Genomic DNA, 14333 nt, shown 5'->3' with positions numbered 1-14333 from the left:
TATAATATTGTATATTTGTGTCTTCATGCAAATGTACAGTATTTTTATTGTCAATTCCTGTTTCCATTTGAAACAGGCATTATACATTTCAACCACGTGAGTTGACCAAACAATACACGCGATCTGCGTGAAATCATGTGACCCCATTTTTTTTTTTATCTGTAAAAAGTAACGAAAGTGGTAGACTAATGTTTCTGCCCCACATGGTAACATGGGTTGCCTGCGGGCAGGAGCAGGGAGGGACGAGAGGCAAACAGAATGAGGTGGGGAGGGAAGAAAAGCAGAAAGGGAGAGCTGAGGATCCGCTTCAGGCTCGAACAAGTCTGGACTGCTGCTTGTGTTCAGCTCGGCGAGGCAGAAACCGCGTTCAGAGTCTCCTGCAGGGATGCGGCGACGGGGCTACACTTATTGAGCAACGGCGGATGAACGTGGACTCGTCTTGTGCTTTTTTTTTTGAAGCTGTGACACCGGACACCGGACACCGGGACTAGCGCGGGGGTCTAGGGGGGGCTGGATATGCAACAGGTGGGGAGCTGAGGAGCTGCAGGCTGTCGCCCCGCTGCACGGAGCAGAGATCCCCCAGGTACGACGAGGCAAGAGTTGTGCACAATTTGTGATGTGCATTTCTGCGTGACATTAGTATGTGCGTGATAAATTGTATGGATGATAAGTTGGCCATTGATTTCCCTCTGCATGTGCATGCTGGTTAGCGATAGTATCTCCAATACTGTAGCTGAACTGTAGCCAATGCACCACTCCTTCCTCTGCTGCTTCCCCTGCAGTGAAAGCCTTTGAACAAGACCGAGCAGAAGGTTCATCACCCTTTTCTGAGGTTGATTTGATCATAATACTACCAGATGATTACAGTCCAAAACTACTTTGTGATGCATTTTTAGCTGAATGAATGTGTAAGCCCAAACAAAGGCTGTCATTTATGGCCCTGTTTGAATCAGCCTTCACTACAGTTGCACAGGACAACAGGGGAGTGTGCAACCCCGTTGACCTCAGCTGAACTCCTCTGGTCATGGGGGCATCACTGCTGCTAAACGTGATGCTGCACAGATGAAGGGACTCTCACTCCTCCGCTTCCTCCTCTTGCCTTTGTGTCTGGTCCGCTCCACTTCTAAGTGCATCCATGTCTTTGCTGTGGTTTGGCTCACGTCAATGCAAGAAATCCCCTCCCGACATGTACGTTCTAATAATGTCTGTAAATCCTTTAGCAGGACTCTTCCCCTCTGACTCACCTTTGCCGACACACACACACACACACACACACACACACACACACACACACACACACACACACACACACACACACTCTCGTGCTCATCTTATCATTCATTGCGTGCAGCGCTGCCATACTCTGTGTGGTCTGTGCAGGCCTGCTGCTGGTTACTCTGTTTCTGGTGTGTTTGAAAGGGAACATTTTCTCTTGTCTCCCAGAGAACAATAGTTCCAGATCTTCATCATTTCATCGAGTGTATCCCGTTTGTGTTGGATTTGTTACTGGTGCATAAATAGCTGTTTGATGTTGGCTCAAAGTAGCGACACGCTCGGGGGATTTTTACCGTTTTGTCTCCATTCATTCATAACCTATTGATTTAAGCAGTTATTTCCGTGATTTATTCCATCTGGCTTTTTGTGTATAGAAATATAAAGGTTGTGAAAGAGGAGGATAAGGTTAGTGCTTTTTTTGGAACTTGTTCCAATAAGGGGTTGGAGGAGATTTTCGAAAGCTGCCTGCTTTTAGAACTTTTTGTTTAGTTTGGACGAAGAAACGGATGAATAATCCATCAGTGTCAGACGTGAGAGACTCTGTACTTGACCTGAGAATGGAGGTCAAAGGTGACGGGATCACTGCACTCTGTTTTTTGTTTCTCCTGCTCCTCTTGCTACCAGCAGTTTTGGGAGTCTACAAAATCCTAATGTGTCACAAATTTGCAGGACTTTGGTAATTTACTGTGCCACCCTCCTTTGACCCCTCCGTCCCCTTGTCCAATTGTGTCGCTGTCTGTCCTTTCTCACTTATGTTATGCTGAGGAAGCCTGGCTCTTACACAATCCTGCACTCTTGTCACATTGTAGTGGCCCGTGGCCTGCCGCCCCCCCTGGGAGAATGGCATCTCTACTTAACCACAACTCTGTGATCCTGCCTGATCGGAGCTTTCAGAAAGCACAGCCTAACCTCTGTACAGCTCCCGCCAGAAGCTCTGGGATGAGCCTTAATCTTCCTTGCTTCCTGTCCCTGAAAAGTCCTTTTCATTCTCTGTCAGTACCCGTTGCATACAGGTTGTTGATTCCTGTTATGTCTGGCATTTTGCAGCATTTTGCTACAAAGACATCGAACTTTAACCTGTTTGGTGTAATTCCCAGGTGGCCTGTAATAAGTGTGGCCATACCTATGAAGCCGTTACTTCGCCCTTTTAAAAAGCCAGGTGTGGAGGCCACCTGAGGAATGTACTTGATGAATATCTCTACATATGCTGTAATAAAAAAGTTCATCAGAGAAAGCGGTTTACCTCCCACAATAGGCATGTGGTCCAGTCCAGTGCATTATTTCAACAATTATTCATGAAATATATACGCCAGCACGACTGTATGCACAGTGTGGAATGGGGCCTGGAAATAGAGAGTGGGATCTGTGGGTGTGTTGTGGGAGCGGCCGGAAGAGGAAGAAATCTGTTCCTTTGTGATGCATTCGACACTAACTGCCGCTTCTTTCAGTTCTCATCTTGTGTTTTAAATGGCCCTTGAATCATTAATGACGTTCAATTGATCTGTTAAGCCAATGTGCAATTCCTCAGAATAGGCTGTGAGCATAGACCGTGCTCTCAACACCTGGCTTGCATAATGGAAGTGGAAATAAACATCAGGAGCTAATTGTACATGATATAACTTGGTAGATGTTTCTAAAAGGGAAAGGGACATTACATTTGGAACGTATTAATGTGTGTGCACTGCGTGTTTGGGACAAAACCTTTTGAAACTGTTTGTGGGCTCTGCATCTTACAGACGGAGCAAACATGAACAGCTATTTATGAGCCTCTGGCTAAGTGATGTATCAACGTTTTCATTCTTGAACAAATTATAAGAGGAAACAGATTCTGGTGCTGATTTTTATTATTTTCTTTAGCTATGCTGCACAGAGTGTATGGTATAAAGCTCTGTATGAAAGTAGCTACTCAAATACACTTCTGGTAAGATCCAAGTCCTCCTCAAACTTTAGCATCCTATTTCTCAATGGAAAAGTTGCTTAATTAAAGTTGAGAATGGTATAATCCATCCATCCATCCATTGTCTACCGCTTATCCTGTATTTAGGGTCGCGGGGGGGCTGAAGCCGATCCCAGCTGTCATTAGGTGAAGGTAGGGTACACCCTGGACAGGACGCCAGTCTATCGCAGGGCCGACATGTAGAGACAGACAACCATTCACGCTCACATTCACACCTACGGCAGAATGGTATAATCTTCTCCTCTAACTCCCACAATGTCAAACTATCTCTAAAAGCTATTCTGATAGCCACAATTGTTGTAATATGCGAGCCCTGTCATACATTTTGTGTCTGCTGAATGTATCAAGCCTGTCAGCATGTGTCAACTACAGCTGTCTTTCATGTGGTCTAGTTCTGATGCTGCAAAGACTGACAGTCTGGTTCAGGTCAGTGTTCTAACAAGACAGCAACAAAAACCACCAAATTCCACATGATGTTGATGTTCTTTGCATTCCTATAAAGGCTCAGAAAAAAAGGTTCCCTTCTGTCTGCTGTTTCCTCTGCTGCTCTCACTTATACATTTGGTTTCATCAACTTAAGTGGCTTCTCATGGGTTTCATCCCTGTGATATTTACGAGCTATAGCTACCATCGCTCTACAGAGGAGATCAGAGATTTGGCTCAGCATCTGTCAGCTATTTGCAGTAGCCTCTGTGTCGTGCATCCCCTCTGTGAAAAGGGCAATGCAAATGAAGCTTTAGTTTTGTTTGTTATGGGGTTAGTGGTTGGAGACGCTGATGTGTAGGTGAGGCCAAAAATAATAAAATCAACCAAGCTCAAAGAAGGCATCTGCATTCCAGACATACAGTCGTAAAGTTTGATAGTGATGTGGCCGAAGTGACAAAAACACTTTTTGTGTGCGTGTTGTTTAAGTTATCTTGTGATTTCAGTTTTCTTTCTTCTTAAATTCTTTTAAAATTCTTGTTTTCGTTAGTCATGTGAAGTACAAGACTTCCATTAGTAGTATCGCTCCTGGACCACAATTATTGAGAGCATAAGACATATATTGTAACATAGCAGGTAGTAAACCTAATTCAATTTTCACTATTTGAAAATGAAAATGTGAATACTACAATCTTAAATGTTTGCCACAAGGAAGCAGTATTTTGACAAATATTTTATAATTCCACTTATTTCTAGTCAAAACAGGATGTGGGGAGAGATGCTGAAAACAACATAATTCAGAAAAGATTTTTGCAACAACATCAACATGTGAAGGACATTGCAAAGCAAAAAAGTTTCCTGAATAAACACAATACATATTGCAAGTGATGATAGTAAAACACAAACGGATAATATTCATCATGACATTACTTTCCAATATATACAAATTAGTGTGACGATGATGTTAATTATTAACATTATTCATACAGCACTTTTATTAACAATGTTACAAAGTGCTTCACAAAAGAAAATAATGAATGGACACAAGTAGAAAGGAATGAGCTCATAAATTGCAAAACAAGGGACCAGGTGTCTTGGAAAAGTTTGACGTTGCACTGTCCATCCGTGATGTTTGCTTTGTTGTACGTTCTTAAGTTACTATGTAACAACATCTGTCTTTTTAAGTTTTTAGGAAATGTAACAGCATTAATATGGAGTCTTTAAAGGGATAGTTCAGAATTTTGGACATAAGACCTATTTTCCAAGTGAGCCGGTGTGTTTGAGACGTCTGGAGACGTTTTCAAGAAATTTCATTCTTCTAGTTGCCGAGTTCGCTTCTGCTATGGCTAGCGCAAGTCAATCGTTCTAGTTAGCATGGCATTAAAAACAGTCTTGCCCACTCCACAGTGCACCCGAGGCAAATCAATTAAAACACTAGACTGTCGATGTACATATGTGTTGATAGAATAATATTTGAAATAAAACTAAGGGGACTAGTTTGTATAACTATTACAGAACCGGTAACTTATAAGTGCCAGGTGATATCACTCCGCCGCTGCCATAGCCTACTAGGAAGTATGACACGCTGCTGCTGCTGCTGAGACATAAATCCTTAAAAATGCAAGGTTGGTTTTATTTAAAACATTCTATCAACACAGATATGTACATCGATAGTCTGCCATTACAATGGATTTGCCTCGGGTGCACTGTGGAGTGAGTGTTTTTAATGCCATGCTAGCTAAGAACCATTGAATTGCGCTAGCCATAGCACAAGCAAACTTGGCAACTAGAAGAACTGAATGAAATTTCTTGAAAACGTCTCCAGACGTCTCGAACACACCGGCTGAGTTGAAAAATACGTCTTATGTCCAGAATTCCGAACTATCCCTTTAAGGAGGAAAGCTCACACAGATGTCAGATTCATCTGTGTTACAGTGTGAACTTGTTTTAATCTGAAAAGACTATATTGTGACCATAGTATAATTCATATTTTAATAAGTTGATTTTCAGTGTTCAAGGAGAACACATTATTGTATTTGCCAATCATTTTTAGATTTGTGCTCATTGTAGTTTTTGTCATCCATGATGAAATAAGGCCTTAACTCATCACTACGATCAAGCTTTGTCAATTTCTAGCCAGGAAACCGCCTTATATAGAGTCGGGCAAAAACAGGACTGGAGTCAGCTGGGCAAGTCATAACAGCATTGGTGTGCATATGGAGGTGTAATAGACACACTGTCTAATTGAATGGTGTGTCATAAAAATATTTTAAATAATATTAATGTTAATGTTTAGGTGGTACTCAGACAGGTGAGCTATGTATTAATGGCTTCATGTTCATGCTTCAACTTACACGACTAGCTTCAGTTTGGGTCGTGTTTAGGAATGATTCATTCAGAGTGCTACTTCAATGGTAACACTCTCTGACATGGAAACATGCAAACAGAACTTCAGGACCTTCAGCAGACTATGTGAAGCGTGATGGTATAATAGAGAAAGAAACATGTTCAAAGGTGAGGAGACTGCAGGCAGGATATCAAAGATGTTTAGGACAGGTACAGACAGGAGGAATGACTCTGTCTCTAATGGAACAGACAACATGTCAAATAATTGAGGGCTGAACCACCCTCAACATATGCTGAGGAACAAATGACTTATGGGATGCAGCTGAACAGGAAAGTGACAAATTTGAGCAGAAACAGGAAATTTGATGTGGATGAATAGTAAGTAGCTGAGGGAAAAGACGAGTACAACACAGACACTATCACCTAGGGGTGGGAATCTCCTGGCACCTCACAGTTTGATTCTAAACCGATTATCGATGCATCTCACTGTACATTTCCATGCATGATTTAAAAAAAAAATCTGAGTTTGCTACTCAGTTTGCTAGTCACTTCCTACTTTTGTGATGATCATTAAAGAAAATCAACAGGTTAATTACCTTCTCTAATAATACTAAGAAAAGGCTTTTTTTTGTCACAAATAGATGACTTTCTATGAACACAAAGTCCTCCTGTTACAGGCGATGAGCATATCTCTGAGAGAAAAACAGTGTAGCTTATATACAAATAAAAAGTTTTCAATGCAATAATCAATGCAGCTGAACGCCAAAACAAGCATTTTAACGTTAGTTGCATATCGTCTTAACGGAATCTGAATTCAGGCTTTTTACTAATCGTCGTTACTTCAGCATACTCTTAATCCATATATTGTAATTTAATCACAACGTGTTTTGACAGCGACCCCTGCTGTGAATGCAGCTCTACGAGATTCACCGAGCCCCCTCTGGGTAAAGGTATAAACTCAGACAGGACACCGTTTAGTTTCCCAGTGTGTCTGGGACTTCCACAACTTGTACAAAGCAGAAATAGTGCTTATTTCGGCCATAAATGATGAAACATTATCCGTGTAAATGCAGCGGTTGCCGGTGGGATTTCTCCCAGCCGTGTCTCTGTCATGTGCAACAGACTGTCCAGGCGCTGCATTTCCGAGTTCTGCCTTTTGCGTTCCATAAACAATGCTTTATCAATTAACATTTAGAAAGTAGATTTTTGACGTTTTTTAATCGATTCAGAATAGTCCATGTCCGCATCACGATGCATCTAAGAATCCATTTTTCCACCCACCCCTACTATCACCTGGACACCAAGGAAAGGAGGTGTAGTTAGAAATGTGTAATGTGGTCAAATTGTTTTGTTGTGAGCCCCAGACCCAGCAGGGTTAAAGTCGTTTTGGATGTAATAAAAATGCTCTTTGTGTGCCCAGGTTGTGAAGATGTGGAGCTGGTTTTTCACCGTGACTGTCCTGCTGTCCTCCCTGAAACGGGCTGAAGCTCAGGGTACGAACCACTCTCGTTCTCTTCCCACAACCACCTCACTGTGTCTGTCTGTGTGCTCACACGTCTTCTCCATCGCTTGACCTTTGCAGGCAGGTGTAATAATGTGCAAGCAGCAGATATTGTTTTCCTGGTCGACGGCTCCTCCAGTATTGGCCGAGCCAACTTCCTGCAGGTGAAAGGCTTCATCGCTGGAATTATCAAGCCCTTTGCCAGCTCTGTCGGCGAGTCAGGGATACGGTTTGGGGCCGTACAGTACAGCGACACCTCCAGGTGACAGGCTGGATTCATATTCATTACTTTCCCACGCATCCAGGTGCAGCGTTATGTATTTTCTGTGAATATTCTCTCCCTCCAGAGTTGAATTTACATTTACTACCTACCTGGTTGGCACCGAGCTGGTCGGCGCTGTGAAGAATCTGAACTATAAGGGAGGAAACACACGCACCGGTGCTGGTCTCAAGTTTGTCTCTGATAACTTCTTCAACCCCAAGTCCAGTCGTGACGTCCCAAAGGTCTGAGCGGCAGATATCCTTTTGGAGTTTCATGGTTACAAGACCGTACTTTTAACATGCTTCTCATCTACCTGTGGGCTCTTTCTAACCTTCAGATCACTATCCTGATCACAGACGGGAAGTCACAAGACAGCGTGGAGGAACCAGCACAGAAGCTGCGCAGCCAAGGGGTGCATGTTTTCGCAGTCGGTGTGTGTCTCACCTGCTCTCCACTTTCTTACTCATAGTATTTCCCTTTAGACTTGCTCGTGAGCCACTGTGATTTCTTTGTTTGTTAGGTATAAAGAGTGCAGACAGGAGTGAGTTGGCTCAGATCTCCTCAGAGCCCAGCAGTGATTTCACTTCCTTTGTTGGAGAATTCAAACTGCTGAACACACTCCTTCCTCTTGTAAGCCCCCAAGTGTGTTCGAAAGCAGGAGGTGTATATGCTAGTGACGGTATGTGGGTAACCTTAAATAATACAACACATGGACGCAAATATATGTCCGACTGTCATCTCGGAGTTTATAGTTGGACTGTATGCATTTAATTGTGTCTCTCTCATCCTGCTTCCACATTCTCTCCTTTCAGAGGCCTTTACCGGTCCGTCCAACATTCAGTTCACAGGCCAGACGACTGATACTCTCAGGTTTAGCTGGAATGCAGCAGGGGGGCCTTTGAGTGCCTATGCGGTCCAGTATGTGCCCCTCTCTGGCCTGGGTCAGCCCATCACAGCAGAACTGCATCAGGTGAGTTCCAGGTGTTGGAAGAATATCCCTGACTCATAGATATAGACTAAAATCACAAGTTGTGAGAGCAGTCTGTGCCTGCAGGTGAAGTATAAACATGGGTGGATCATCTTCGTGTAAATGCTGTAGAGGTTCAAATTTGGCAGAGCGTGAATGCCCTTCCCCTGGCAGACGTGATGAAGATAGAGAATGTTGTGACTCACCCATCTATTTTAGTCATTCTTTTTTTTGTTGCTAAAACGTCTCTTTATTACCGTCTCTTTCTTTTTTTTTTAAATATTTTTTTGGCCTTTTATTGGCTTTATTCATAGAACAGCTGAAGATATGATAGGAAACAGGTTGAGAGAGAGGGGGAGTGACACGCGGCAAAGGGCGCCCAGGCCGGGAATCGAACCTGGGGCCGCCGCAGCGAGGACAAAGCCTCTGCACATGGGACGCCAGCTCTACCAACTGAGCTAAACGGCGCCCATTACCGTCTCTTTCTGCAGGAGACCGTCTCTGCCAGTCAGAGGACCTTCACCGCACGAGAGCTGAGGTCAGGAACTGACTACCTGGTGACTATCATCGCGCAATATCCCAACAGTGTGGGGGAGTCTGCTTCTGCCAAACAACGGACCAGTGAGTACAAATCGAAGGATACAAGTGTCGGCAGGGAAACATCCGCCAAAACACTACCGTTTTACTACTTCTCTCATACCATAAAGAACTCTTAATGTTGAACTCATCACACCTGCGCTGTCTTTGTTTTTTTCTCCTCATGAAGGGTCTCTGCCAGGGGTCACCAGTCTCCGCCTGGTCCAGGCAGGCTTCTTCTCTCTCTCTGTGGGCTGGGATCAGCCTTCGTCTCCTGTGCAGGGCTACAGACTCACCTATGGCCCACGAGGTCAGACACACACATTCACATTTCTGTTTTCTCTCTTTTTCTTTCAATCCTCCTTTCATCTGACTCTTGCATTTGTGTTTCCGTATCACTTACATTACATTAGCGACATGAATCCTCTTTTGTACTAGAAAAAAACGACACCGCATTCTCTTGTTGTGGCAGAATTATCTTGTCACAAAAATGAACGCCTGCGAATGAGCAAGCTCTGTTAAAATGAAGGAGGAGAAGAAGCTACCGGACTCAATAACAGTTAGCCTCTGGTGGCAAGTGGGAAACATGTGGAGAATGTACAGCAGTCAAGGCTGGGTACGAGCTTCTGTAACAACTTACCTCCCTCAGGCACTGGCTTGTCAGTGAGGATTTTTTATTGCCCAATAATTACCTAAAATATCAAATACATTTGATCACCACCAGACTTGAAATTAAGATAGAGGGCGAAAGCCTTCACTTATGTCACGGGTTGTGAGTAATTTTGTCCTTACATATTCTAGAGACGGGGCGCGGCCCGGATTATAATAGTGTCAAGTTGTCTGGGTGCTTAAGCCGTGATAAAGGAGAGAGAAGTGCTCCCTGAGGGCTAATTCAAACGGTTTCTTCCTTCCTGAAGATGTGGCAAGGAGCGCCAGTCTCACATGGAGCTTCTCTTCTGACTAGCAGGGCTGGCACATGCGTCAGGGTTTTTAAACGAGGCCGGTGTATAACTTTCAATGAGAGGTGTGGTGTTTCTACCTGTTCCTCCGTCTGCTGGTAATCAAACACACCAGACAGATACTGAAAACACACACACATAGGGTGAGGACGCCTCTGCATAGTTTATATCTCATTTATCTCATGACATACTGATTGCTATCAGTGCACTAATTGGTCTTTTACATCCCCTCCATGTCTATTTGCCCTTTCTCTTGTGTGTTTGGAAGAGCAGGCCAGCCAGCAGCTCAGCTGTTGGAGCAGTCTCTGTCTGCCGACTCCACATCCGTCAGCTTGGAGTCCCTTCAGCCTGACACAGAGTACGTCCTCAGCCTCTATCCGCTATTCCCCCGAAACTCTGCATCCCCCTCCGTCCTCAACGCCCGCACACGTGAGTCTGCGCTGTGGCCCGTTATTAACGCCTTTGGTACCGTTTTATATGATGACGGTAAATGCTTGTCATTTGTTCATAATCAGTATACACTTGTATAAACTGTACATTTAGTGATAAAGTTTCAGTATTATTATCAAATATTTGTTTGTGTGTCCATGTTTTTGTGTCAGTGCGCCTTGAGGCAGTGAAGCAGTTAAGAGTGGAGACGGAGTCGGAGGGCAGCGTTCGTGTGCGCTGGAGTGGCGTCAGTGGTGCGCTCGCCTACCGTCTGGTCTGGGGACCCTTCACAGGTCAGGCAAAGCACACCAAAATGTTATTTATTTATTTATTTATTTTTAACAAATTAGCATGCAGATAGTTATATTTTAGTGTTTCTGTCCACAAAGGTCGGAACGTGGAGACGGTGGAGGTTGCCGGCGGCAGTGAGTTTCACACTTTGTCCAGACTGCAGGCCGACACGGAGTACATCGTCACCGTCATTCCGCTGTACGAAGGCAACACTGAGGGTCCTGTAGAAACGGCCCGGTTCAAGATAGGTACGTGCAGTCTCACGAGTTCGCTACACCGAACATCTGTTTCTGCTCTCTGTGTTCCTTGTAGCCTCTTTCCTTTTATTGTCGAAAAGGAGAGATCCTTATCCAGCAGCTCCTGAAGAAACAACAGAGCACTGAAATGGAAGCACATTTCCCTCGAACGCCCGCCATTTATAGGCATATGAGCCTCGAGTGGATGATGCCCTCGCACTCTGGATCGTTGCCACCACATTCAGGGGATAAATGACACCTTAAAGATAGGCATGTGGCTGCCACAGTGAGTGGTTCTTAATAGTCTGAGCACCACAATGATCATGGACGCCATCACGCAAAACGCAGTTTGCGTTCGAAATGAAACTGAGCAAGGCGACAATTTTGATTTAAAAGAGGCACAAGCGAACCATCAGAGGGCAACAGTGTACCAAGCACCACCAGACGCAGCTGAGAGGCGGAGAACCTCCAGTGTTGCGGATGTGAGGGCTGTGGGGTCTCCTGGCCCCTGGCTGTGAGGCGGGGCCAGATAAGCTGCTGGGGACAGAAGCCAACCTCCTCCCTTCCTTCCAGAACCAAATACTGTCAAGAGCCAGGCACTGTTCTGTGGCTGGACAGCTGTTTATGCCACTCCATCCGTCCATCATCAACTGCGTATCCTGTATTCAGCCCTGAGGCTCCCTTTCGCTTGATTTATACCTTTTGTGAACATGCGTAAAAGCCATAGATCTTTCATAGTCTCCAGTTTGTCTGACATTTGTACCCTTTTAGGGCAGAACCCTCAAATAGGCCATAGTTCCTGAAGATGTTTACACAGACTCTGTAATAGACCACACTGACATTGAAGGGAAACCTATGAAGATGTAAAGAGCATGCTGCATATGCTTTCCCCAGATAAACAGGACATGCTCCATGCTGTGTTCATGGTTAACTCTCAAAACTCAGTTCCTCGCACACCAAAACAGCAATTTGCTACAAACACTGGCAAACATTCTGTTTCTGTTTCCATGCTTCTTAAATTAGATATTCTAGTGAAACGACGCTTGTTCAATGTGCTTGCCTTCTGTTTCATGCTAAGTGCGGCGACAGGAAGCGGACATGGAGAAGATGGCCAACAGTGGTCTCTGCTGTTTGTCTTTCTTCTGAAAACCGTCACATGTTACTGTTTAGCTGTTTCAAGGAACATTTCAATCACACCTACACCTCCATTACACGCACGCACCATCTGCCTCTCGTGAGTAAAGCCCATATGGTGTCACATCAGCGGAAACAGTGTTATGTGAACGAAGGCTGAGTCACTGCCGGGCCACTGTACTGATCAGAGAGCAGGCAGTAATGGAGGAGTGAAAACCTCCGTGTGGTCTAGTTCTGCTATCGAGGAAGTGAGATGTATACACAGCTTCTACATACTGTACACCACAGTTACTTCAACTTTAGCTGAGAATGCGTTCCTCTTGTTTGTTCCTGTTTAAACCAGAAGAGCAACAGCTGTTGGTGGCGTCGGTCGTTGTAGATGAGTTGTCTGGTCCTCCTCATTGGGAAAAAATGTTGCCCTTTTTAGTGAAGACCACATGAAATGAAGCCGTCAGGTTTATTTGCAGATATATCGTTGATTTACACTGCCTGGTCAACAAATGTCACACACTCTAATATTATGTTAGGCCGTTTTCACCAAGATCTCGTATTGATGATGGGAGAGTCGGACTGGACTCATCAGACTCATCCAGAGTCCAATCTTTCTGCTCCCCAGCAGACTGAAGCCTTTTTAGGTGGTTTTCTTGAGTCTTACACGGCTGTTTATCACGATGATGGTTCACCCCTAGATTTGAATAATCCTTGGACGGTTCTTAACCCAGTTTTAGCAGTTCCAGCAATCTCCTTAGTTGTTTTCTTTGCTTGATGCAGGCCAATAATTTGACCCTTCTGAGAAACATCTTTACCACGACCAAAGGATATGTCTACTTGCTGCACCAGTTAGGGTTTAATAACTTGTTACCACCTTTAACATATTAGTCACTGCAGTAATTATCCAATAGAAGGCTCTTAGCTATTTGCTTAGTTAATTCCAGGTGCTGACCTTTCTTTTGGCTGGGCAGTGTGTATTCAGCAAACCATTAAGTCAGCTTACATGTAGGATATCTAACATTAAGTTCTCAACAATGTCTCAAACACTGAATGACATTTAAAGTGTACGATTTTTACCTATAAATGGGTTTTTGGTTATGTTTGTCTCCTTTCACATTCCCAACCACACCACAGGTTTGTGGCTTCCAGTGAGCCAAAAAGAGAAGAGTGGGTGCAGCGTTGCTCAGCTACTGATCTAGTGAAGGCTTTGTTCTTTGACCTGTGATCCTCACTGACACCTGACACTTACCTGTTGATTTGTTGGTCGTCGTGAACAAGAAATGACCTTTGTCCATTTACAGAATCAGAGAGAAAGTGTTCACGGGACCGACCTGTGTGATCAGTCTATCTTTCCCATTGTCGTGAACACGAGATCTCATGAACGTCTGGAGGGAATTTCTTCACATTTTGGCACAAATGTCCACAAATGACACAAAGGTCACTGTGAACAAACCACCTTTTTGGCCGTAACTCAAGAGTTAACATGCTAATAATAGCAACATATCACACACTTTAATAGGAAAAAAATATGAAGTGATGACATTTTATATCCAAAAGGTCAAAGGTCAACTTCATTATGACATAGTACAGAAGGGGAGATTATGACCGTTATTTCATATTTGGTAACATACTTGATTGGTGACACTAATCTTGGGCGAAACTTGAAATCGCTGTGATTTTATAGATCATCTGTGCTGCCAGACTGAAGATGTTTGCTAAGCATGTTTTAAATTTGTTGAGTTTTTGTCGCAATGAACTTCCACACTAATATACGTTCAGCAGAACAAGAACAACAAAGCTTCCCAAAGTCAGATCACAAAATTAAATGTGTGTCTCTCTGATATTGAGCTTCAGCTGTTGTTCCACCATGTAACAAAGAGATCCATCAGTCCTCTTCTGTAAGAATAGTGAGTGAAGGGAAAACTGCATATTTCTCACTTGAATCATACTTTCTTCAATTAATGTCTGTCGAAGTTCTGGCATAAA

At 43.9% G+C, this 14333-nt stretch overlaps 1 protein-coding gene across 1 annotated transcript in view; it reads left to right on the top strand.

Annotated features, from left to right (window-relative positions):
• Window positions 1–306: 306 nt before the first annotated feature.
• Window positions 307–14333, top strand: part of col7a1 (collagen, type VII, alpha 1) — a 49752-nt gene continuing 35725 nt past the window's right edge. Inside the window, exons 1-12 of the mRNA XM_084019577.1 lie at window positions 307–583; window positions 7422–7494; window positions 7584–7764; window positions 7850–8006; window positions 8102–8195; window positions 8285–8443; window positions 8577–8734; window positions 9223–9352; window positions 9498–9617; window positions 10540–10695; window positions 10869–10988; window positions 11085–11234. Of these exons, the coding sequence (XP_083875703.1) occupies window positions 7431–7494; window positions 7584–7764; window positions 7850–8006; window positions 8102–8195; window positions 8285–8443; window positions 8577–8734; window positions 9223–9352; window positions 9498–9617; window positions 10540–10695; window positions 10869–10988; window positions 11085–11234 (1489 nt within the window). The 5' untranslated portion in view covers window positions 307–583; window positions 7422–7430. The remainder of the gene's footprint in view (window positions 584–7421; window positions 7495–7583; window positions 7765–7849; window positions 8007–8101; window positions 8196–8284; window positions 8444–8576; window positions 8735–9222; window positions 9353–9497; window positions 9618–10539; window positions 10696–10868; window positions 10989–11084; window positions 11235–14333) is intronic.

This window comes from Eutrigla gurnardus (assembly GCF_963514095.1).
Source record: "Eutrigla gurnardus genome assembly, chromosome: 2".
Taxonomy (NCBI): Eukaryota; Metazoa; Chordata; class Actinopteri; order Perciformes; family Triglidae; genus Eutrigla; species Eutrigla gurnardus.
This window is presented reverse-complemented; position numbering and strand designations above follow the sequence as displayed.